Here is a 26,058-nt window from a genome sequence, read left to right on the forward strand (position 1 = left end):
AAAATGTGGCCCGACTATTACGAACTGAATGAACAAGCGTGGTGTGAGCGCGCACAAACACGAAGAGATCACACTGAATGACAGCAGACAACGACTGTCAAAACGCTGGCAGCAAGCATACGCTGCAGCGGGCGAAGGTACGTGCGGTCTATTGCTTCAACGGAAACTGAGCGGCGAATGCACTTAAAGGTCAGAGCCGTGTGGAGATAAGAGACGGTGCGAGCGAGCGACGAGCGCGGTTGTTGGCAGAGAAGTGCGCCCCCCCCCCCCTTGCTCCCTCCGGCGCTGGCTTCCTGCTTCCTTGCTTGCGCGTGGGAGATTGAGTGCGTTCGCTCTCCGTGATAGCGCGCGTCTCCGCACGCTTCCTCTCGGGCATACGGCGCGCGGCGAAGATTTTATCTATAGGGAACCTCACGGCGACGGCGACGGCGACGGCGACGCCGACGGCAGAAATCCGGTTTAAGTGTCCATATAATTGCTATCGCAATAAAAACTCTTCGAAACAGGGGCCCATGTCATGAGTCGGACGCCGGCGGTACACGCAAAAGAAGACGACGAAGATCGCGTAGCTTTCTAAACGGCGCGAGCACTCGAGGCACGCGAACCGAGGTGTCGTCGAGGCAGAAGCGAGGCGAAGCAGCATTACCGACGTGGCTCTTGGGCTGGAAGGTCGCTTCGTTAGAAATGCTCTGACGTCGGGAGAGCGGAGAACCCGGCCACGAAGCTCGTGACGCTGGCAAGGCCCAGGCGTAGCTGTAGACCTCGTGGACGTCCGGGCGAAGCTCCTGGGACCAGCTGCTGCTGTTCACGGTGATTCCGGTCCTCTTCACAAGAATCCCTCTTCCTTGGCCGAGCCCGATCAACCGATAATCCCCGGGACACCGGGCCGCCACGCAGATCGACGGAGGACGAAGAACGCTTCGTTAACCCTAACCGGGGAATTGACACGTCAGCGGCGGCTACCGGGGCACCAGCCACGTACTCGGTCAGGTCAATGGAACCGCGAGTCGTCGGAACTTACGGCATCAGCGACACCCCGTATGAATACGACGCGGACTCGACGCGAGGAACTTCAAGTCGACGGTCCGTAAGAACCCGCATTTCTACATTGCGGAACAGTTAGGCCGGGGCTAGGGTGGCCAGAGTTTGATGAGTCAGGGCTAAGACTAGCTTAGAGACTTTAAGACGGAGCTAGGCTCCGAAACCGAAATAGAGTATTTGTTGGTAATTTTGTATTTAGTCCAAGTTTTGTATTTTTCATTGAGCGAGCATCTTTGTTAAATTATGGCTTTAGTTTTGTGTGCCTCGTGCTTTTACCGTTCTTGTACATATTAAATCCTTGTTGGTTGTGCTGCCAGTCGTATCTCTCCTCCCTCGAGGGTAACGCCTGTGCGCAACCCTCCGGCTCCCAAAGAGTAGGTGACAAACTGCTTGCAATGGAGCTGGAGCCGTCTTCACACTCTTGTCTGCCATCTGACAGACGCTGCAATTTTGGATTGCGACTTCTGTTTGCTGATCCATGCCCGGTCACCAAAAGCGTTCGCGAGGTCGCGCTTTGATCCTGACGATTCCAGGATGAGCTTCATGCGCTGTGGAAATAACGTGATGCGTGAGGGTCTGTGGAACCACAAGTCGCTCTCCACGCGGAAGTAAGTTGTCGACCACTGACAAATCGTTGCGTAGCATGAAGTGCGGCTGCAGCTGGCTCGGGACGAGCTTGTTGTGGGGGCCATGACGACGTGACACATTCTTTGACTTTCTCCAGAGTGGCATCGTCACGGGTAGACTGCTCGAACTGATCCCTAGTGAGGCACAGCGACTAGACTAAGAACACAACTTCAGATGAGTTTTCTTCGGGTGGCGGAGTACATTCCGGCTTGGCAGCAACTGGCAGGCGTGACAGTGCATCTGCAACCTTGTTCTCTGAGCCCTTCCGGTATTCCACTGTGTAGTTGTAGCAAAGAAGTCATTCCGCCCACTTTTCAATGCGAAAAGGGCGCCGCGCTGTGCCCTTGTTAGAGAGCAATGCTACTAATGCCTGATGATAAGCTTGAAGAGTGAATGGTCGTTCCCACAAGTAGACATGCCACTGCTCGTACGCTCATACGCAGGCCGATGCTTCACGCTCGCTGGCGAAGTACTTCCTTTCTGCATCGGTTAGAGTCTGCGAAGCAAATGCAATGGTGCGAGTTTTCTGACAGTCTACTTGCTGTAAGACTGCACCCCTAGCCCGTATGCAGAAGCATCACTTCGTCAATAACCAGGAGAGCTGGGTCAAACATGCGTAACACTTTGTGGAAGGTTAGAAGTGTCTTCTATCTCTCAAAACTTGCTTGTGCGTCTGTGTCCTACTTAAAACGTACGTCCTTACGCAACAGTCAACGCATGGGCACCGCATCCTCGGCTAGCCTCGGGATGAAGTTTGCATAGTACTCGACGAGGCCCAAGAACGAACGGAGTGTGGCTGTTTCTGTTGGCCTGGCGGCGTGGACGATTGCACCAACCTTAGCTTGAAGGGGTGCTATGCTTTCAGCGCTGACACGATGTCTAAGGAAAGACAATTCTGTTGCATTCAAAACACACTTCTCATTCAGCTTCAGTCCTGCTTTCGTTATGCGATGCAGAACTTCTTCCAGGTTCTCCCAAAGTTCTTTCTCCGTCTTCTCGAAGACGATTATGTCGTCTATGTACTAAATGACTCCTTGGAGGCCTTGTAGGATTCTTGTCATTTGTGCAAGATTACTCGTAGCAGGCGCGGCGTCCATCATTATACTTTGAGAGGAAGCTTTAGCTCGGGCCCCTATCTAACTTCATGTAAAAGGAGAATTCGGTTATCTCGGCAACCGCTGTACCAAATTTGATGAGGTTTGTATCATTTAAGAGAAAAACGTATAATCTGGTGACTGTTAGTTCCAAATTTTTTAGGTCGTCAGTTTTTTTTAAACATTGGCAGAAATCTCAAAATTTTCAGAAAACGAAAAGTTTACAACTGTGAAACTCATAAATGAAAAATGATATCACAATTCTGTAAATTGTATATAATAGTCAATCTAACATAGGCGGCAAATTTTCATTTTTCCGGAGGGGGCTGGGGCCCGATCAGCTTTCCTAAACCTACCCATATATATATATATATATATATATATATATATATATATATATATATATATTGTAGTGAAGACGAATAAATGCCCGGCGCTGCAGCCACATCGCCAGTCATCCGTGCAGCGCGAGCTCGAGATTGCCTGAGCCGCTCTGGTTGAGACACGCTGCCAACGCTGCCCGCTGCTCTCTTGTACGGTGTTCACATTAGATTCTGGTGGAGGTGCTGCGGTTTCCCCCAACCTGGAATTACGCCCCCGAACTCTGCCATCCGTCATGCCTGACGACCCCAGCCCGACATCCCCACCGGTTACTCCAGCCATCGTATGTGCCGGTGCCCAGCGTCAGCGGGATCCTGACATCTACTGCGGCACCGATGAGAAAGACGTTGAAGATTGGCTGGAATCGTATGAACGCGCCAGCAACACTAACAAATGGGACGACACCCAGAAGCTCAACAACGCGATGTTCTATCTGTCGGGCGTCGCCAAGCTGTGGTTTCGAAACCACGAAGCCGATCTCCGCACATGGGCTCGCTTCAAAACCAGCATTGCAGACGTTTTCGGCCGCCCTGGCATGCGCAAGCTTCGCGCTGAACAACGCCTGCACAGCCGATCCCAGCAAACTGGTGAAACGTTCACCAGCTACATAGAGGACATCGTTGACCTCTGCCGGCGTGTCAACCCGACGATGGCGGAGGGGGACAAGGTACGTCACATCATGAAGGGCATTTCCGACGATGCCTTTCATATGCTGCTGTCAAAAAGCCCTGACACAGTTTCTCAGGTCATTGAGCTTTGCCAGAGTTTCGACGAGCTCTGCAGGCAGCGTCTTCTCACACGGCGCCCACCTGTATCCGATGAAAGCCTCGCGAGCGTGGCCGTGGCTCCTGACATGGACTCCCTGCTTTGCCAAATTAAAGAGTTCGTCCGTGCTGAGGTCGCTCGCCAGCTTTCGCTGCTGTCCTCAGCCACGTCACCACCCTCGTCTTTGCCGGCCAACCTTCGCCAGGTCATCCAAGAGCAAGTTTGCGCAGCTCTCCCTTCTGCCCGCGAGACTCCACCGGTGCCGACTCCCGTTGCTTTTCCCGAGGTGACTGCACCTCTTAGCTATGCCGAGGCTCTCGCACGGCCACCACCTCAGACCTTTGTGCCATTCCCATCAGCCGTGCCACTGCGTCCAGCCCCTCACTTCGTTCAGCCGCGGTATCCACACAGCAGTGGACAATGGCGCACTCCTGACAACCGCCCAATATGTTTTGCATGTGGTCTACCTGGCCACATTGCACGATTTTGCCGTCGCCGCCCAACATCCTACCGCCGTAGCTTCGACACCGAACCATACGGTTCACCATACCCGTCGTCCTCCGTGCCTCAGAACCCTGGCCAGATGTCTTCTTACTCGGACCACCGCCCTCTTGTTGACCGCCGTTCGCCATCGCCCCGACGTCGCTCGCTTTCACCGATGCGTCGTCGTCCTTCTACGCCGGAACGGGAAAACTAATCGCCGCAGTTCCAGAGGCGAGAACTGCGTCACCCACGAACAGACCAAGGCCTCTCCCTTCTCCGACTAATATTATTGATGTATATGTGGACGGCGTCGATGCACTCGCCCTCGTTGACACTGGTGCCGCAGTTTCGGTTATTAGTGCCACACTTTGCCGTTCGCTCAGGAAAGTTACGACGCCACTGTCAAACGTATCCCTTCGTACTGCCAGCGCAGACCGCATCACGCCTGCAGCTGCGTGTACTGCTCGTGTTGTGATCAACGGCCTCCTCTACATCGTCGAATTTTTGGTGCTGTGTTCTTGTTCCCATGAACTTATTTTGGGCTGGGACTTCCTTTCCGCTAATAAGGCCGTCATCGACTGTTCTCGTGCTGAGGTGGAATTTCAAACGCTGTGCGACGCCCCGCTCCTTGACGCTCGTGAACCTCACGATAAAGTTTTTGTTGCCGAAGACGTTACCATTCCACCGCACTCTTCTGCCCTAGCCACAGTGTCATGCAACCTTGTTGCTGATGCCAGCGCACTTTTTACGCCATCCGCCATTTTCGCTCGTCGCAAATGTTCCCCGCTGCCTTTCGCTGTTTTGGACGTTCATGCCGGCATCAGCAGATTGCTCGTCTCCAACCAATTGTCCTGTCCTCTCACTTTGCTTCGTGGGGAATGCGTTGGCCGCGTCCAGTGTGTCGACCCTGCTGCCATCATTGACATGCCAACTGGTTCCACCGCCACTCATGAGGTCGCCGGAATGACCTGTAACCCCGCGCAGGAGCCGACTTCGCCCGATGTTCTCCATAGCTCCATCGCCGACACGTTGACTGTTTCCCAACGCGCCCAGCTTCTACGCCTTCTCCACAAGTTCCGTTCGTCTTTCGACTGCCAGCATGTTCCCTTGGGCCGCACGTCAACTGTTTGTCATCGCATCGACACGGGTACTAGTGCGCCACTGCGACAAAGACCCTATCGTGTATCCGCGACAGAGCGCCGTGTCATCGATGACCAAGTAGCTGACATGCTGAAGCGCGGCGTCATTCAGCCTTCGGATAGCCCCTGGGCATCTCCCGTTGTTCTTGTTAAGAAGAAGGACGGATCGATTCGATTCTGTGTCGATTACCGTCGTCTTAGCAAAATAACTCGTAAAGATGTTTACCCCCTTCCGAGAATTGACGACGCCCTTGACTGTCTCCAAGGCGCGGAGTTCTTCTCTTCTATCGACTTACGTAGCGGCTATTGGCAAGTCCCCATGGCACCCGAAGACCAACCTAAAACGGCCTTTGTAACACCAGATGGCCTATATGAATTTCGTGTCATGCCTTTCGGGCTTTGCAACGCCCCAGCCACATTTGAGCGTATGATGGACAACCTGTTGCGTGGTCTCAAGTGGAAAACGTGCCTGTGCTACTTAGATGATGTGGTTATTTTTTCGCCCGATTTTCCCACCCATCTCTGTCGGCTGGAGGAAGTGTTACAGTACCTAACTGCCGCCGGCCTTCAGCTCAACCTGAAGAAATGCCACTTTGGCGCAAGTCAGCTCACCATCCTTGGCCATGTCGTATCTAAACACGGTATTCTTCCTGACGCCGCCAAGCTCCGTGCAGTTGCTGATTTTCCCAAACCTTCCTCCGTACCGGAACTTCGCAGCTTCCTTGGCCTCTGCTCTTACTTTCGCCGCTTCATTCGGAATTTTGCGTCCATCACCGCTCCCTTGAATCAGCTTCTACGGAGCGACTTGAACAATTACGCCTGGTCCCCTGCCTGTGACGATGCCTTCCAAGAGTTGCGTCGTCTATTAACATCGCCGCCTATACTGCGTCATTTCGACCCGAGTGCTCCGATCGAAGTACACACTGACGCCAGCGGTGTTGGGCTCGGTGCTGTGCTCGCGCAGCGCAAATCTGGTTTCGACGAGTACGTCGTTGCATACGCAAGCCGCGCCCTCACCAAAGCAGAGACAAATTATTCCGTTACGGAGAAAGAATGTTTGGCCATAATCTGGGCACTTGGTAAATTTCGACCCTACCTCTATGGCCGCCCCTTTGACGTAATTACAGACCACCATGCACTTTGTTGGCTGTCCACATTGAAGGACCCCTCAGGTCGATTAGCTCGCTGGGCTTTGCGGTTGCAAGATTTCGACGTGCGCGTTGTCTACAGGTCTGGCCGCCGCCACACCGACGCCGACGCGCTTTCCCGTTCGCCCGTGTCAACCGTAAGCGATGCCTGCCTCTCTGCCGTTGACCACGTACTTTCGTTCCCAGTAGGCTGCGACATGGCTTCGGAGCAACGCAAGGATGCCTGGATTAGTGCTCTTATCCGCTTCCTTTCTAACCCGTCGACTGTTCCTCCACCTTCTCGAGCTTTGCGCCGTCAAGCTTCACACTTCGAAATGCGGGATGGACTTCTCTATCGCCGGAATTACGTCTCCGACGTCCGCAAGTGGTTGCTCGTCATACCGCGACATCTTCGTGGTGAAATATGTTCTGCCTTCCACACTGACCTGCAGTGTGCACACGCGGGTGTCTTCAAGACGTACACCCGGCTTCGCTCCAGGTTTTATTGGCGTGGCATGTACATCTTTGTATGCAAGTACATTCGGTCGTGCCCTCAGTGCCAACGCCGCAAGGTTCCTTCTCAGCATGTCTCTGGTCCACTACAGCCAATCCCGTGTCCTGCCAGGCCCTTCGATCGCATTGGGATTGACCTCTATGGACCCCTTCCGAGCACGGCTTCCGGAAACCGCTGGATAGTCGTCGCCATCGACCACTTGACGCGCTACGCAGAAACAGCCGCTCTGCCTGCTGCCACAGCTCGTGATATCGCATCCTTCCTACTGACAAACTTTATTCTCCGTCACGGTGCACCTCGCGAACTTTTGAGCGATAGAGGACGTATGTTCCTCTCTGAAGTCGTAAACGCGCTCCTTACTGAATGTCGCATCGTTCATCGCACCACCACCGCCTACCATCCTCAAACTAACGGTCTGACGGAAAGATTTAACCGCACCCTTGGCGACATGCTCTCCAAATACGTCGCCTCTGATCACACTGATTGGGACCTCATTCTGCCATTCATCACGTTCGCCTACAACACTGCACCACAGGCGACCACAAACTTTTCCCCATTCTTCCTCTTGTACGGCCGCGAACCTTCGACTACCCTCGACACCATTCTTCCGTACAGACCCGATTCATCCGAATGTACACCCATCTCTGAAGTTGCCCGCCACGCCGAGGAATGCCGTCAACTCGCCCGTTCCTTTACAGCCGTCGACCAATGGCAACAAAAATCTCGACGTGACGATGATCACACGCATTATCACTTTCTTCCGGACTCCCTTGTGTGGCTTTGGGTTCCTGCCGTTCCTGCTGGCCTCTCATCCAAGCTTGTATCAAAATATCAAGGACCCTACCGTGTTGTAGCGCAGACATCGCCTGTGAACTATATTGTCGAGCCTGTCACGCCACCTACGGACCAACGCTGTCGTGGTCGTGAAACCGTCCACGTACAACGCCTGAAGCCGTATTACGACCCCTTGATTCTATGCTCACCATGAGTCGCCAGGATGGCTCCTTTTCCGATGGGGGGGTGATTGTAGTGAAGACGAATGCCCGGCGCTGCAGCCACATCGCCAGTCATCCGTGCAGCGCGAGCTCGAGATTGCCTGAGCCGCTCTGGTTGAGACACGCTGCCAACGCTGCCCGCTGCTCCCTTGTACTGTGTTCACATTAGAATATATATATATATATATATATATATATATATATATATATCATAATCATTTTCTCGGGTTGGTATTCGTGGGCTGTCTCGCGCTGTGTGACAATACAAGAGCTCTGCCTTCGTCTCGGGCGTCGTCTCACAATATATATATATATATATATATATATATATATATATATATGCCCTCTGCTAACAATTTTATATTTGTAGCTTTACGGCGAAAGCAATTAAATCGACTGTTCATGCAAATTGTCGCGGTTGTCATCGCCGTGATGTTCCGCATGAAATCCAAAAGCCGCATGAGCGGCCCATACCCTGTGGGTGCGGGAAAAAGCACGTAACAGTGAGCCGAAAAGGTTGGCGGCTTGATGGGCATTATTTCCCACGCGCTCAATATTCGGCTTAGTTGTAGGTCACGTAATCATACGCGAATGGGAAGGAGAGCACGCGTCTTCTCCTCTAGCCCTGCCGTAGCTGTGAATGACTGTGCGCGGCTGACGCTTATGGGGCCCGCGTGCCATATCTAATAGTTGGTAATCATTGGTGGGTGCAATGATAAAAGGTGATCAGGGATGGCTGTTAACTTCATGCGTGCTGACTTCCTTGCTGGGCTGTCTTTCTGCGCCCCTAGTGTTGCAGATTTAAGAGACACAGGTCATCGCAGATCACTCACAGAGGCCGTCAGTAGTGGACATAAAAATAGGCAGATTGTGATGATGAATCTAATTTTCAGAGTTGCGGTGAATCGCGCGGCTGTACGAACCGTTCGCCTCCGCTGCCAGCGTTCTTCACAATGCTTGCGTTTTGAAAGTGAGTGCTCGAGGTCATCCAGTGAGGTATTTACAGGTTTACATGGTCCGTGCTTACTATGTCCACTATGCTTACTATTTTACTTTTAGGTGAATGTTTACTACAATTTATATGGCCACTTTAACTCGCGTAGGGGCCACACTTTTGTGTCGCGATTTTGACGAGCCTTTCATGGGACAGGGCTATTAGACCTCATTTTTCCAACTACGAGTATGAAATCCGCCGTAAACCTCCGCGATCGACTCTTCTCGACATCCAGTAGCGACGCGCGAAAGTACGCTGCGCTCGACAATTCGCTGTTAAGCCCCATCAGAATCAGCGCACGGAACGCGATTTCTTCTCGGTTGGATGTCTTTCTTTTTTAAATATTGGCTGTCAAGTTATGGGTGCGGCCCTTACACGGGTGCGATCCTTACACGGATTTACACGGTAAGAATCTTCCTTCGTGTAATTGTCTTCTACTTCGCTATCACTAATACTGCTTCGCCTTCCCGGCCAAACTGCACTCTTTTTAATTTTTTTAGTACTTTGAGTCCGTGTATAAGCGCTGATGCGCATGACTTCTAGACTTCTATATATTCTGATTTTGAGTGAATCCGGCTTGGCATCATTTCGGACACAGAGTGAATTCTACATACAAGATGTTTCAGCGAACAGTTTCCAAAAATTTTAAAGGTGGCCTGTGGCAGATAGTACAATTCTTGTTCATGAGCTCGTCTACTCGAAGATGCGGGCATTACTTGCACAAAAAAAATTGAAATGCATAATCGACAAATTAACAAAATTAACCAATTAAGTTTTTAGCTAATTACCTTATGGCCCATGTTGCAATTTAGAAATTCTAGCCGTGGAGTGCGGATCCACTTTGAACTAAACCTTAGGCTGACACCAGTGTCGAGATATTAATTCTCTAACTTTGCGGAGAAATACATTGGCGTGCCAGTCACTTTCTAAACAAAACGTCGTTTTATGCACCAAAGCACAAAAGTATGAAAAGAACAAATTATGGGATTTTACGTGCCAAAACCACGATCTGATTATGAGGCACGCCGTAGTGGAGGACTCTGGAATAATTTAGACCACTTGAGGTCCTTTAACGTGCACAGAAATCTAAGTATACGGGTGTTCTAGCAAATGCCGCCGCAATGGCCGGAATTGGATCCCGCGACCTCATGCTTAGCAGTCCCACACCATAGCTACTAAACAACCATGGCGGGTAAGCGCAAGAGTAACTGGAACGCCAATGCATTTCTCCGCAATGTTCGGGAATTAATATCTCGAAACTGGTGCCATACTGAGAATTAATACCTAGTGCATCCGCCTTGCGAATTCCACGGCTAGAATTTGTAAATTGCAACACGGGTCATAAGTTAAATGTTAAAAACCTAATTGGTGATTTTTTTAATTAGTCGATTATGCATTTCAATTTTTTGTGCAAGTAATGTCCACCACTTCGAGTAGACCAGCTCATGAACTAGAATTGTGCTATCTGCCACAGGCAACCTTTAAAAAGTTTTTGAATGTGTTTGCTGAAACACCCCGTATTCATGGCCTCTGCATGCAAGAGGCGATGTTTCCATCCCTAATGCGTAAATGTTGTAAATAATTAGAAGAGCTTTTTTTTCTTTTATTTTATCGCCAGTCGTTAGCATTCCCTACTGGAAAGAGAATCAATATTGAGACACATATCACTCACGTGCTTTTCACACGCCGTTGATAGAAGACTCTGCTGAAGGGGTCACTGAAGTCTGCAGGTTTTTGTCAGGGTCAAAACAGCACGCCAAGTAATTTGAAGTGAGGTAGTGAGGTGAACACACATCAACATATTCCTTTTCTAGGTATAGGCTATCTATTGAGTTCGCTACCTTGTTCTCTTTAAAAAATATAATAAACTTTGTCCTTTGTATATATTTAAATACATTGTGTCTTCCTCAGTGGAATTTTTTTTTTAATGTTAAAGTGAGGAAACACGGATGAGGTAGCCGCCGGTGCTTCTAATGCGCTTGTCCTCCTATTGTCAGGATTTGCCGAAATAAAGCGAAAGTATAAATTCGAAGCCGTGCACGTCCGTGCGAACAATGGTGCCGTAAGCTTTTAGCCACAACAAAAGTGAAAATGTGGAGGCGCCGCAAAAGAATCCTCACATTGTGTGGATAACAGAACTCCGGTAATGACATTTTAGGGGCGGGAGGGGGGGGGGGGCTCAGCCCCCCCCCGTAGTCGGCGCCTATGCAATCTAAAGAGAGAAAATTGATATATTACACATGAATGTAAAAAAAAATGGTAGTAATATGGAAATACAGCTTTTGTAGAATCCTGATAGACAACGTAAAGAATTCACTAAGGTATAAATTGACGTAACGCATTTGTCTGCTTTGAATGATCTAATGGATGCCGTTTACAGAACCGCGATAGCTGTTCTTGATGCAGAGCGAATAATTTGTAAACTTCGTGCTTCTATTTTTACGAAAATTCTTTTTAAAAAACTTCACGCTCTAAATGGAAATTCCGCCTCCAACAGTCTCTAGAATTCGACTTTCTCTTTCAAATGCAACAAATTTCATTAGAAGCTATGCGAAGAAGATTGTATCACTTCTCATCATTCCGCGCCAAACGGGAATGTCATCGTCATCCTAACGATCACCAGTCAACGAAACGTCACAGAGGTAATTTTAGACAGCTTTGCCAAACCTGAATACGCACACAATAAAGGAAACGTACGCCGACGTAAACATGCCTTTTATACAATATTAGAGATTCCAGTTAAAATCAAGGCGGTTTCATTGCAGAACTTCATTACCGCCCAAAACTCCCGCCTAAAAATCCCGCCAGAAACGTGCTGTAATTAAACACGACAGGTGTCAAAGTGGCAGTGACTACTTACGTGAGCAAAGAAGATGTGGAAGGCAGTCTGCGCTCCGCAGTTCATGAACGAACATGCGTCAGAACTTGACGGCTGGTCCTGACAAAAATAACGGTGAATGTAACGGCTGCTTCAAAAGCTACGCAATCTCGAGGGAAGCTGTGCGGGGGGCTCAGTCAGCTCGGCTGCTCAGACTAGAGTGTACTAGGATACCGTCGAGTGGGACGAGCGGCTGGGGCGGCGCATGCTTTGCAGTGAGGCGCCCGATGTGGAAAAATACTGTGGCGGCGCTGCGATCGAAGTGGATTGGGCCGCATCAAGATCGCGCCGTTGGAAACTGCTGACGGTAGAACTCGGCAGGGTCATTCGTACTACTTGGCGCGCTGATATTTGCGTTCAGACCGCTCAAATTGCGTTCATAATTGCATATGACATGTATTTATGCCTTAAGAATGACTTGCTTTCTCTTCTTTATTTTATTTTATTTTATTTTTAATGCCACTCGGTGATGCGCGTGCATTGCGGCCGCAGTGTCGGCTTTCATTCTACTATGTTATTGTACGGTGCCCTTCAGAGAACAAATATTTTTCTCGTTCTTCAAGCAGCATGTATCTCTCGTGTGTATTGTTGCGCATATAGTTTTCCATCAGTAGGTCTTGCGAAACGCCGAGGAAGAAACATATGTAGCCTTCCTGCTTGTCGCTTCAAACAAGTAAAGCATATCTGCCCCATCCGGTGCCTTGTACTCAGAATTACGGGAAGCATTGTTATAGATTAAAAAAGGAGAAAACTTCAGCGCAACATTCCATTCAAGTTTTCGCCTCCCTCGCGTAACAGAATACGGAGTAATTGGTACGGGGTCATTTATTGCGGTAGGACCTCGAGCGCCGAAAACAGTTTTGGTTAGTCATTCTATATGCTCATCTTTGGCCGTATAAGCCGTACGTGGAAATTTTTTCCCCTGTCAATACTTCAAAAAAAAACAAAAAAGAAGGAAAGAAAGAAAGCTGGCGCGGTAGCCTAATTAGTGGCTATATAGTGGATACGGCTTTGGGCTGCTAAACTCCATGGAACTCACGGGTTCAATCCAGGTCGCCGAATTCGACGGGAGCGAAATAGAAAAACACTCGTGTACTTCTATTTAGGTGCGCGTTAAAGAAACCCAGGTAGTGAAAACTAAACCTCATACTCATATCGTGGTTTTGCCACGTAGACCCAAGAATTTATTTAAATTAAAAAAGAATGAGAAAAGTTTATCGAGGCGGCTATGGCATACCTCACATACACGTAGAGATATGTGCAGATCTGTTGAGTTCGTTGAAGATAAGTATGATACCACATGGGACACACAGTTTTAATGGGTTGCAAACATGGTAAGAATGTCAAAAAAAGTTTTCCTTGACTGAACCAAGTTAGCAGATTTACAGTCTGCCCCCAAGCGGGGGCGTTTATATTGAAGACAGCGAGGAACTTCTTAAGGAGAACTTATTATCAACCGTGCGTTAATTCTCTCAGGAACTGCGCAACAGCCACGACTCCCCGGCAGAACAATCATTCGGAATAACAGTCCTCACTTGCATCAGTCACTCACCTTTGAGACTTCAATGGTGCTGTTATGCGTTACATTCGAACGGAAACGACTATTTGGCGTCAATAACACTTGCGTATATATATATATATATATATATATATATATATATATATATATATATATATATATATAGTAGTAGTAGTAGACCTTTATTCAGCCCAATATTACAGGCCGAGCATTTCAACCGCCTGGGCGGCAAGTCTACGCTGTTCTTCTTCCCCATCAGCGCCAAGCCAGTCGAGCCAGGTGGTGATGGAAAGGGAAGGTGGAGGATATGAATGCGATTGCTGAGCAGCGGGGCAGTGGAAAAGGCAATGAGCTAGGTCCGCATATGTAGAGGGGCAGTTGGGACAGCTGAGGTCGACTCGATAACGATAAAGAAACAGACGGGAGGGGGTAATCAATGGATTCATTTGGATATGCCGCAGAAGGCGAGCCTCCGGCACAGTGAGTGATGGATGAGGGGGAGGGTAGAGGCGCTTGTCGAGACGGAGCTGGAAGTAGACTTCCTTGATGGTGCGGCGCAGGGAGAGTCTCCCACCGTCCTCCGAGGGCTTGGGCCAGGGGATCAACGGTGCCCGGTTAGAAGCGTCACGGGCGAGCTGATGGGCCAGCTCATTGCCGTTAATCCCTGAATGCCCAGGGACCCAGCGAAGGAAAACGGTGGAAGGCTGCAGTGCAGAGACAGCTCGTTCGACCTCCTGTTGGAGTGAATGGGGTAGTGTGCGGTTCTGTATGTGGTGGATGGCGGCTTGGGAATCGGAGTATATTGTGTACTCTGGGAGAGAGGGAAGGGATGCAAATGATTGTAGGGCATGGGCAATGGCAAGGACCTCGAGAGAGAGTGCATCCGGAGGGTGTAGGAACGGCCCGCTGGTGTGGGTTTCAGGTGCTGGGAGGTGGGGATGGTAGATAGCGTAGCCGCAGGAACCTCGAGGAGCCACGAAAGAGGCATCCGTGTAGGCTACTCCTTGGGTAGTAAAGGGGGGGACATGGTGCTGCGCTGCCGCGTGACGACGACCGGCATGCAAGACGGGAGACATATTGGACGGGAGGGGGAGGATACGAAGGTTGGGAGCCGGGGTGGATATAGGAGAGGTAAATGTGGAAACGGGAATGGGGGATATACCCGCCTGGGCCAGTAACCACTGACCCTGACGGGTAAGGGAAAGCCGGGCAACCTGGGAGTCACGGTGGAGAGAAAGAAGAGAACGGAGAGGATGGAAGAGGCCTGTGGCAAAGACCTTAGCAGTGGAGGTAGTATTAGGGAGATTGAGAGCTGCCTTGTAGAGGCCTAAGAGGGCGGTTTCAAGGGTGTTAAGTTGAGTGTTCGTGAAGGAAACGTAAGGTACAAAGTACAGGAACTTGTTGAGGGCGAGCGCATGGGCGACACGACACGCATGAGCCTCGTGGAGGCCTGAGCGCCGAGTGACCACACGCCGCAGGAGGTGAGTTACTGAGTGGCAGGTCGTTACAGCGTGGTGGAGGGCATGCGCATTCTTGGCTGCATGCAAAGGGAAGCCAAGAACTTTGCATTGGGAGACGATAGGAATGGGAGAGCCAGAAAGATGGAGGCAGATGAGGGCGTTGTGGGAGCGCTGATATGCGGAGTGGTTGAGAAGGAGAAGCTCGGATTTCTCCGGAGCAGGTGACAGGCCAGCTGTGGTGAGAAAGGAGCCGATGAGATCTAGCCCACGTTGCAGGGTGTCCTGTACGTGGCCGGGAGAGCCAGACTAGCACCAGAGAGTGATGTCGTCGGCATAAAAGATGTGGTGGAGGTCAGGAATTTGGGCTAGCTGGGAGGCGAGAGGGGTCATAGCAATATTGAAAAGGGTAGGAGAGAGAACAGCACCTTGAGGAGTGCCACGGGTGAGGACGTGGGGGTCAGACAGGTGAGTGTCAACTCGAAAGCGAGCCACTCGGTTAGAGAGGAAGGAGCGGATATAAGAGTACAAGCGGTTGCCGCATCCCAGGGAGGAAAGTTGAGACAGGATGTGATCGTGGCACACACCGTCGAAGGCCTTGCGGACATCAACAGTCACAAGAGCGTGGATCTGGCTGGGAGTGGGCGAGAAGAAGGTATGCTGGAGGATCAGGAACATGTCCTGTGCACAGACGCGTCGTCGGAAGCCGATAAGAGAATGGGGGAAGAACTCTCTCACCTCAAGAAAATCAGAGAGGCGAGTCAGAGCCATTCGCTCAAGGGTCTTGCCAACGCACGACGTCAGGGAGATAGGGCGAAGGTTAGAGAGGGAGGGAGGTTTGCCCGGCTTTGGAATCATAGAAATGAGGGAGGATGTCCAGGAGCTCGGCAGGCAGCCGCTGTCCCAGGCCTTATTGAAAGTCTGGAGAATGAATTCCTTGGCGTGGTCAGGAAGGTTTCGGAGTGTGGTGTATGTTATGGCGTCCTCACCGGGAGCGGAGCGAGAAGCATTAGAAGCCAGGGCAGCCTCGAGCTCCCGGAGAGTGAAAGGGCGGTCCAGGTCTAGGTTAGGATCGCCCGAGTAGGCTGGGTAGGAAGGTGTAAGAGGGGGCGGGAGATACAGAGAGGCGAGCTTGTCAAAGACCTCGGAGGGAGTCCCCTGAGTGAGGGCTTTGGCTAAAGTGGGAGCAAGGGCAGACTTAGTACCTAAGAGAGATTTAAAAAGAGACCATGTGGATCGCGAGTGCAATGCGGAGTCGAGGCCGTCGCAGAGCGTACTCCAACGAGCATACTCGAGGGATGCTCCGTGGGCGACTATCTCGGCCCGCAGAGCAGCAATCCGGGAGTAAAGTTGGGCATTTTGGGGTTGGGAGCGGAAGGAGCGTTGGAGACGTTTACGGCGACGCCATAAACGGAGAAAGTGGGGATCCGGGTCTGGGATCGGGTGACGTGAGCGAACGCGACGGCTACTGGCCGACACCGCTGCGGAGATGCACGACGTCCAGTCGTCGTAAGATTCAAAGGACACGGAAAGAAGATTAGTGCGAAATGCCTGCCAGTCAGTGTGAGTGACTTGGTGCCAGCGAGGGATGTGGGAAAGAGTGGTGGTAATATGAATGAGAAAGTGGTCACTGAGAAGGGTTTCGGCTGTGACCTGCCAGTGAAAGGAAAGGGCGCCCCGAGAGAAGGTAAGGTCGGGTGTCGTGGAGCGCTGTGAGAAAGTGCCCGCTCGAGTAGGGGAACCATGATTATTAAGAAGAGTGAGGTGGCGTTCCTGGGCAAGACAATGGAGAAGGCGGCCGGGTTTGAGGGTCTGGGGGTAGCCCCAGAGTGTGTGAGGAGCGTTGAAGTCGCCCCCAAGGAGGAGATGGGTGGTGGATGGAAGAGAATGAAGGAACTTGCCCAGGGCCGTGAATAAAGAGCATGTGACAGGGGGATTGTAGAAAGATATAAGGGCGAGTGAGATGCGGGACGACGGTTGGTAATAGACCACACCAACTAAATATTTAAGGAGGCTAGAGGGGATGTCAAGTGGCTCGACGAGAACGTCGTTGCGCACATAAAAGGACGCAAGCGGCGTCCCCGTCGTGGCGTGGTAGGCGCGGTAGCCTGGGACGGTGCGGGCCGTCCGAGTCTCCTGGAGAAGGAGAAGATGGGGTAGGGAGGGGCGGGTGAGGAGATACTGATGGAGGGGGGTCTTATTATGGCGAAGGTTTCGGCAGTTCCACTGCACAATCTCGAAGTCTGTTCCACGCGCCATCTAAGATAGGGTAGTTGTTGAGGTGTTTGTGGGGGCGCGTCCCTTCTTTTTGGCTGGGGGGAGAGACCCCTGCAGGGAGTGCAGCATAAAGGTGAAGGATTCCAATTGCTTGGATTGCGCTTGGAGGGTGGTGAGAATCTGTATAATCGAAGTTTCTAGTTGAACCAAGCGACTGTGGTGTGCGGTGGTGGTGGTTTCGATCAAGTCAGCCAATGGGGCGACCTGGGCATTGGAGGACGGGGTTATGAGCGTAGAAATGTGCTCATTAAGCTTGGTCAGCTGGGATGTTAGAGAGGAAGTGGTTGTCTGGAGGGTTTGTGTCAATGTGTGGATTTGCTGTTGTAATTCATGGGAGATGCGCTGTTGCTCGCGCTGGTGGCGCTCCAGCATTGTGAGCCGGAGATCGAAGGAGCGGCTCTGTTCAACCAAGGACGGAGAGGGTATAGTTGCGGAAGAAAGGGATGCCGATGCCGAGGACCCTTTCACTGTAGCAGCGTAGGATCCTGGTGGTGATGAGGTCGGAGGTGCGGTGGATTCATGATGAGCGGAGGAGGAGGCGGAGGAAGGGGTGGCCTGCGTGGCCCGGCGCAGAGCTGTGCGACGGAGAAACGCGGCTTTAGCACATTCGCGTTGCTTAGCAAGGAGGAAAGGGCAGGTGGGATCGAGAGAGGAATGAGTGTTTACTTGGCAGTAAATGCACCAGGGTTGGGCGCATACGTGAGCGGTAGAATCCGCGGGCAGAGGAGCAGCACAGCGGCGGCACTTGGCCGGAACGCTGTGTTGAGGGCATTGGTGGGCACGGTGTCCCAGAGCAAGACAACGAGTGCATGTGGGGGGTTTAGGCTTATGAGGACGGCATCGGAAAGCGACGCGTTTAAAATATACGAAGTGGGGGATGACGGTGCCAGCAAAGGTTATCAGCACCGATTCCGTGGTGCCCATCATACGAGCAGCGAGAATATCAGTCGTGAATGATTCAAGGTCATGCATGAGCTGAGCAGGAGTGAAGTGACTGCCGACGTTATGAATGACGCCTAGGCATGAGGTGGGAGGATTAGGGGCATAAGTTTTGACGGATATTGGCTTACCGTTGAGCTGGAGATGCGTGAGAGAGAGAAGGAGGTGGGCGGTGAGAGGGGATTGCGTTTTCAGGAATACAAGACTCTGAGCTGGCTTGGCCTTAAGGGTGATCTCTGCACTGGTTTTGGAGGAGAGATGTGCGGCGGAGATGATTGCGGCGAGCAAGTCATATAGAGGCAGCTTGGGAGTGAGGGTACCGGGGGGAAGTTGGATTCCAACAGAGATGAGCTCGGTGCGGGGTCGGGCGGTGGAGGCAGGTTTACGGCTGGTACCGACGGTGCTCCAGGTGCTTTCCGGGGTTGGCGTATTATGGTTGTTTTCTGGGGACGCCGTGAAATCCATCTCTGCCGACGAGTCGTCAGCCTGGGACGCGGTGGACGAAGGAAAATTGGGAGTATCATTGGCGGACATAGAGTTTGCATTGGCCAGCATTGGCCAGCATATATATATATATATATATATATACAAGAATACAAGACTCTGAGCTGGCTTGGCCTGAAGGGTGATCTCTGCACTGGTTTTGGAGGAGAGATGTGCGGCGGAGATGATTGCGGCGAGCAAGTCATATAGAGGCAGCTTGGGAGTGAGGGTACCGGGGGGAAGTTGGATTCCAACAGAGATGAGCTCGGTGCGGGGTCGGGCGGTGGAGGCAGGTTTACGGCTGGTACCGACGGTGCTCCAGGTGCTTTCCGGGGTTGGCGTATTATGGTTGTTTTCTGGGGACGCCGTGAAATCCATCTCTGCCGACGAGTCGTCAGCCTGGGACGCGGTGGGCGAAGGAAAATTGGGAGTATCATTGGCGGACATAGAGTTTGCATTGGCCAGCATTGGCCAGCATATATATATATATATATATATATATATATATATATACTATGAACATCATTTCTGCGAATGAGAGATTTATGTGCAGTATTCACTAATAAGTGTGTTGGTTGCTGCAAACGCGTGCGCTTATTCTGGTCGGGAGTTCTCAGTTTTTCAATTAGTGCATTTAGAATATTTGTTATTTTTTCCCTTCCACATATATCGTGAATATATGTATATGTACTCTTTGATTTAATTGCCTAGAAATACATTCGCCATGCTTCGCGCCATGCAGTTAACAAACCTGGCTTATTTCACTCTAATATTGTTTTCTTCGATAATTGTCCCTGATCAATATCCACCAACAAGAACTGCGCGTAAAATGACACGATATCAATAATAAAATGTTCTTACGTAGCTTCATGTTGCAGAAATACGAGTTACGTTCAGAAGACAGTGGTAAAAACAGCAGTTCACTTGGTTAAAACTATATTGGGTACCGGCCTTCAAGAGTCATTCGCGCACCAAAGCAACTAAAACATTAAAAGAAATGTACTGCGCAGACGTTCTGCGAGAAAAACTGGGCGTCCGCCAGTGTCCGCGTAGCGAACGCGCGCTCGCTAGCAGGCGACGCGCTTGACAACGACAGCAAAATTAAAGACGTCGCGTTGTATAATCCATGCCTCAAATATATACGTTTGGCAAAATGGTGTAAAGATAATTTTGAAGTTGAAATAAAGCGCTATTTTAAGAGCGTTCTGTGCGCAATCGCCCTCGGCGCCCGCCGCGAAAGTACGTTGAATATGCCGCGGAGCGCGTCTCCGCCCCAATCCAGTTCGCTCGCAGCGCCCTCGCATTATTTTTCCACACGCGGCGCCTCAGCTGGAAAGCGCCGTTCGGGCCACTCGACCATTGTCTAGTACACTCTACTGCGACGGCGCAAGTAGAGTGGACTAGACAATGGTCATATTCTAGTACACTCTAGGCGCAAGCGATGACGCCGATTAGGCGTCAAACCACTCCTCGCTTTGTCAGGTAGCCGCTATGATACTTCGCGGCGCTGCATCCTCTTGCGACTTAAACACAAGCTGCTGCATTGCAGAAAAATACTTATTGTGGCTTCGTACACGGTACCTGAAGCACAGAAATGCTAGCTAATTTACCTAAAAAATGTGGTTGATCCCTCTTATATAGGAATCGGTATAGAACACGAAAGTGAAACGTGTCTTCACAGAAGTAGTGTAATGTTTATTGCACATTGATATATAATGTCTATTGGTGTTTTGTGGCTAAAGCGCCCTTAGGCGTTGATGCACCCACGCTGACGCCTGGTGGCACGTCTCCTCCATCACGACTACCAACGTCGATGACCATGAGCAACCGTCGTGCATATGGAAGCTGCACTACGCTGCACACGCTAGCACAACGCGAAAGACGAAGCACGTAACTGACACACTAATACAACGCGCAAGACAAAGCACGTAACTGAATCGTCACCGAGTTAAATCAGCGCGTACAGCGCGTCGTAATTGCAGCCTCCGCGATCAACTTCAGAAACATTTTCAGAGCTAATTGCGGAGGCCACGCTCCGCTGTGCTGAGCACGGTGAACGCCACCTAGGTGGCGTTGGTAGTGCTTCTTGATGCCAGCGTCCCTTCGAATGCTGGCATCGAGGCGTCGTAGTGCTGAGACCACCGAAGCGTTCACTGTCGGTGCGCGTTAGTGTCATAATGCAGTACTTCTCTTTTCTGCTCGTAGGCGGCGGCACCGCCCCGAGCAAGAGCGCGGGTACACGGAGGAGTGTTAGATATATAAGGCGCGTCTGTGTAGCTCTCTGCAAATGCGTTTGTGGCGCAATGGGTTAAACGCTCGGCGATCTATCGTCGCGGACCGAGAGGTCGTGGGTTCGATTTCCAAATTTTGCATGTTTGTGGAACTTTTTCTTCTGGTTTCTTTCTTTGTATTATGTTCTATGACGTATTTCCGTGACGGAAATACGTCAGTGAAGTCTTGGTGGACCCCGGCATAAAACACTTTCGTGTTAAAAAGTACAAAATGCCACCGCTACCATAATGCTAGCGCCACCTTATAAGGATAATTTGAAATAACAAAAGTCGAGCTTTTTAATGCCTCATTCTTGGCGCTTTGCGGTAGCTAGGTAGGTTCCTAATAAAAAAAGTGATGGGCAACCTATAGTGGAATCGAACCTCTGCCGTGGAGCACAGCAGCCGGTGCTCTAGCGACTTGACTACGGCGTCTTTTTCTTACTTTCGGTAAAAGAGAAACACGTTAACCAGACAGACAAAGCGAAAACTGCGACAAACAATATCAAAACATTTTACAGTTTGAACCCTCAGTCCAGCTTGGCTGACATTGTCGTTTAAAATTCTCTGAGCGTTCTCAAGGAATCTACCCTCGACAGCCACTCAGGAACACAGCAATGATGCGTTCTAAATTTTTCTTCAAAGAAAAATGGCAATATTCGCCAGGAGGGCCAGATCGCGTTGAAGTGTATCGAGGAGTGTTCAACAATTTCCTCGCGTCGATGGCCAAATCAACGTTCTGCTCAGTTTCCGGGGAAGTTCAGAAACTGCGACATGCGGAATGCGGTGACTTGTAATCCATGATGCAAGCCATGCTTGAAATTCCACACAACCGGCTTTACATGGCGCCGGTCAGTCTCGTGCCTCGCTTATACTTCATCGACTTCTTCTCGGGCGCCGTGCAGGCGATAGTCATGCCGCTGTAATGTCGTGCTCCCATTTGATCGACCTTCTGACTGCCTATCCACGCTGTCAATTACGCTGCGACACCCTCCTCACTTATCCAAGATGTTTACTTGCACACCGTCGATGACACGTTTACGCCAGCCTAGCACAATAAGGTCTGTGAATAGCTTGAACGTTTCCGTGCCTTTGTCGACCTTGGCGCAAAACAGGCACGAAAACCGTGTGCGAGCTTCTCTAGGCCGCACAACAGCATTTGTTCACGGTATTAACGCCAGTCACCTGATGCGCTGCGCCAGTTTCCATACTGAGTTGCAATAATTGAACGCCATATCATTGATGACCACGTTAACGACATGCCGTAACCTGTTGTGATCCAGCCCTCCCACAGTCCTTGACAGTGTTGCGGAATGGGCGCCCACATTCTATTCCAATTCCATTCTGGGGAAGTAGAGCTTGCCCCAATACCATTCCTTTCAATTCCTCGGAATGAAAAAAAACTTAGCCCATTCCCACTCCGGGAATGGCCAGGCAGTTGAATTCCATTCCTGTAATTCCTCAACGTAGGAAAGGCATCTTGATAGTTTTATCGAGTTACCGATGAACGCACCATAAAGCTGATGTCACCAGATGCGTTAAGAACTGCAACAATACGCAAAACACGTTCCCAAGGTCGAGGGATATTGCCACCTGGTGTTTTGAGCCAGCCAACAATCATCATTGGGTGCCCAGCAAGAACGGAGAAGACGACGAAGTCGAAGATCCCGCGCCAGCTGGAGAACCGTCTCCCTTCGTGTCTGGCATTCTTCGTGTCTGGCTGCTGGTACTGTTGCTTGCGCTTGCCTTAGCGCGTGACAAACTGGTGGAGGTGCTGGGTAATCTAATCTATGCACCAAACCCCTCCGAGCAGCAGGAGCTCCAGTCCCGTACCGGTGGTTACGCCTGTACACCGCGCCAGCAGAAGGATCCGTGGACAAGCCCCTGAGTTTGGACTCCTCCCAGAGACAATGGCAGCTCCGACCACCCCAACCGGTATGGAAGGTACTACGCCGATTCATTGTACGCTACTCAATCCGCGAACACCGAATCCCTTCCACGGTGCCATGCATGAGGATGTTGAAGATTGGCTGGTGCACTATGAACGTGTTGCCGCGTTCAACAAGTGGGACGATGTAGACAAACTGAAAAACGAATATTTCAGCCTTAACGATGGCGCACGTGTTTGGTATGAGAACCGTGCAGATACCCTAACTTCATGGGAAGAATTCAAACGCCGTCTTTTTGAGACCTATGCGAGCCCTGATCGCCGAGAACGAGCTGAGCGTGATCTCCAGTCCCGTATTCAAATGCCGAACGAAGGTGTCGCAATGTATGTCGAGGACATGACGCGTCTCTTTCGACGAGCCGACCCCAGCATGTCAGAAGAAAAGAAGGTGCGGTACCTGATGCGCGGAGTGAAAGAGCAGCTGTTCGGTGGTCTCGTACGCAGTCCTCCCAAGACTGTGTCAGAATTTCTTTCCGAGGCCGTCACCATGGAACAGACTCTTCGGCAGCGGGCAACATCATACGAACGCCAAGTGAACGCTGCCTCACCTACGGACTTCTTCGGAGCTCTCGGGGGCCACGTCGATTTCTTCCGAGAGCTCATCCGTTCCGTCATCCGCGAAGAACTCCAGAAACTGTCGGTACCTTCACAGCCGACGCTCAGCTCTTTGTCCAGCGTTGTCCGTGACGAAGTCCAGCATGCGCTAAGAGAACCACCCTTCAACACGGAAGCTCAACCGGTAAGAACAGCCCCCGTATGTCATATTCGCAAGCTTTGCGGCAACCTGCACCACCTTCCTCCCCGTTTCGCACCGCGTCCCCGGCCATACTACCGCCCGACCAAGCGGCCTCGTATTACCACGACAACCGACAGGAGGCCCCAAGAAAATCAGACGTGTGGCGGGCACCTGATCGCCGTCCCCTTTGCTTTCACTGTGGCGAAGCTGGGCATGTCTACCGACAGTGCTCATATCGAGAGCTCGGACTACGCGGATTCCCAACAAACTCGCCGCGACCTAGGTTCTGCCAGCGTCCCCCTGCAATTGAAGAATACGTTGCCCAGCAGCGCGGATCCTCATCAGCTCGACACCAGTCACGCTCCCCTTCGCCGCGGCGGTTTTCTCCGACTCGCCGTACATATTCGAGCGTGGTGCAGGGTCGGTCGCCCAGCCCGCGCCGGGAAAACTAACCACAGCGACCTTCGGGGGCGAGGCCGCTCAGTCTGGACGTGCTCAAGGACCCCTGCTGACGCGTACGCGGATCGACGATACATCGACGACGACAGTACCTGCTGATTACGGAAGAAAAATTTCCTTGGACATTCCTGTATTGCTCGACGATCGTGAATTGACTGCTTTAGTGGACACTGGAGCGGATTATTCAATAATCAGCGAAAACCTGGCCACCCTTCTAAAGAAAGTGACGACGCCTTGGAATCGAACGCCAGTTCGTACAGCTAGCTGGCGGGCACATTGTCACACCACTCGGCATGTGCACGGCACGAATAGAGATTCGCGGCTCTACATTTGTTGCCAGCTTGAGCATTCTCCCTCAGTGTTCTCGAGACCTAATCATCGGCATGGACTTTCTCAGGGAGCACGGAGCTATCATCGACATTCGCCAACGCCTCGTCACTTTCTCGACAAAGAGCGCCGCAGCGACGACCAACACCATCCACCCTCGAGCACCTCTTAATGTTACCGACGACGCTGTCACGTTACCACCGCGTGCAAGTGTCGTGGTTCAAGTGGCATGTGACAGGCTCTTACACGGTGAAGCGGTCGCAGAAAGCAATCACTCGCTCCTGCTTTCTCAAGGTGTTTGCGTAGCAAGAAGCCTTATTGATCTTCATGATGGCCACTCTGACGTTCTTGTCACGAACTTCAGCTACGAACACCGCCACCTTTTCCCCGGTACTGTCATCGCCTACGCCGACCCAATCGCCGATGTCACTGAATGTTTTGTTTCCGAGGCAATTGACACTGCTGAAGCACCTTTACGCAACGTCGACATTAGTCCAACGCTTCCTGAAGACAACAAACAACCCTTGCGCGAGCTGTTACTCGAGTTTCACTCTTGCTTTGCACGGTCGTCGAAGATACGTCAAACGGCGATTACGAAACACCGTATCATCACCTATGACGCCGCGCACCCCATACGGCAACAGCCTTATCGTGTCTCCCAAACCGAACGACATGCCATTCAAACGCAGGTGAAGGAAATGCTTCAAGACGGCGTAATACAGCCTTCATGCAGCCCCTGGTCATCGCCAGTCGTGCTTGTTAAAAAGAAAGATGGCACGCTTCGGTTTTGTGTTGACTACCGGAAGCTAAACAACGTCACAAAGAAAGACGTGTACCCGTTGCCTCGTGTCGACGATTCTCTGGACAGGCTGAGGCGTGCAAAGTATTTCTCCTCTATCGATCTGAAAAGTGGCTACTGGCAAATTGAAGTGGATGAGCGGGACCGCGAAAAAACTGCCTTTGTTACTCCGGACGGCCTTTACGAATTTCGAGTACTCCCTTTCGGCCTCTGTTCCGCTCCAGCCACATTCCAGCGAATGATGGATACCGTTCTCGCTGACCTCAAATGGAAAAGCTGCCTCGTCTATCTCGATGATGTCGTTGTCTTTTCGGAATCTTTTGACGAGCACCTTCGACGCCTTCGGAATGTCCTCGAAGCCATTCGATCGGCTGGCCTTACCCTCAAGCCAGAGAAATGCCATTTTGGTTACGAGGAACTGAAGTTTCTCGGACACGTCGTGAGCGCGGCAGGTGTTCGGCCCGATCCCGAGAAGACTGCTGCCGTAGCTGCTTTTCCAGCTCCAACAGACAAGAAAAGTGTCAGACGATTTTTGGGCTTGTGCGCATATTATCGACGCTTCATTGAAAATTTTTCGAAGATTGCAGAGCCGCTATTTCGCCTTACGCGTGACGACGTGCCATTCCTCTGGACTGATGAACAACAGACCGCCTTTGCGGAGCTACAACGTCGATTGTCTTCTCCTCCCGTGCTTGGTCATTTCGATGAGGACGCCGACACAGAAGTACGCACTGACGCCAGCAATATCGGTCTCGGAGCTATCCTGGTGCAAAGGCAAGACGGGACTGAACGAGTTATAGCCTACG

General features: G+C 51.2%; 1 protein-coding gene across 1 annotated transcript in view; it reads right to left on the reverse strand.

Moving 5' to 3' along the window:
* Positions 1 to 19,181, reverse strand: part of LOC119449223 (uncharacterized) — a 49,195-nt gene extending 30,014 nt beyond the window's left edge. Inside the window, exons 1-4 of the mRNA XM_037712402.1 lie at positions 18,828 to 19,181; positions 18,362 to 18,716; positions 15,443 to 16,219; positions 13,979 to 14,221 (exon numbers count right to left, since the gene is read on the reverse strand). Of these exons, the coding sequence (XP_037568330.1) occupies positions 13,979 to 14,221; positions 15,443 to 16,219; positions 18,362 to 18,716; positions 18,828 to 19,181 (1,729 nt within the window). The remainder of the gene's footprint in view (positions 1 to 13,978; positions 14,222 to 15,442; positions 16,220 to 18,361; positions 18,717 to 18,827) is intronic.
* Between the last annotated feature and the right edge of the window lie 6,877 nt (positions 19,182 to 26,058).

This window comes from Dermacentor silvarum, chromosome 4 (genome assembly GCF_013339745.2).
Source record: "Dermacentor silvarum isolate Dsil-2018 chromosome 4, BIME_Dsil_1.4, whole genome shotgun sequence".
Taxonomy (NCBI): Eukaryota; Metazoa; Arthropoda; class Arachnida; order Ixodida; family Ixodidae; genus Dermacentor; species Dermacentor silvarum.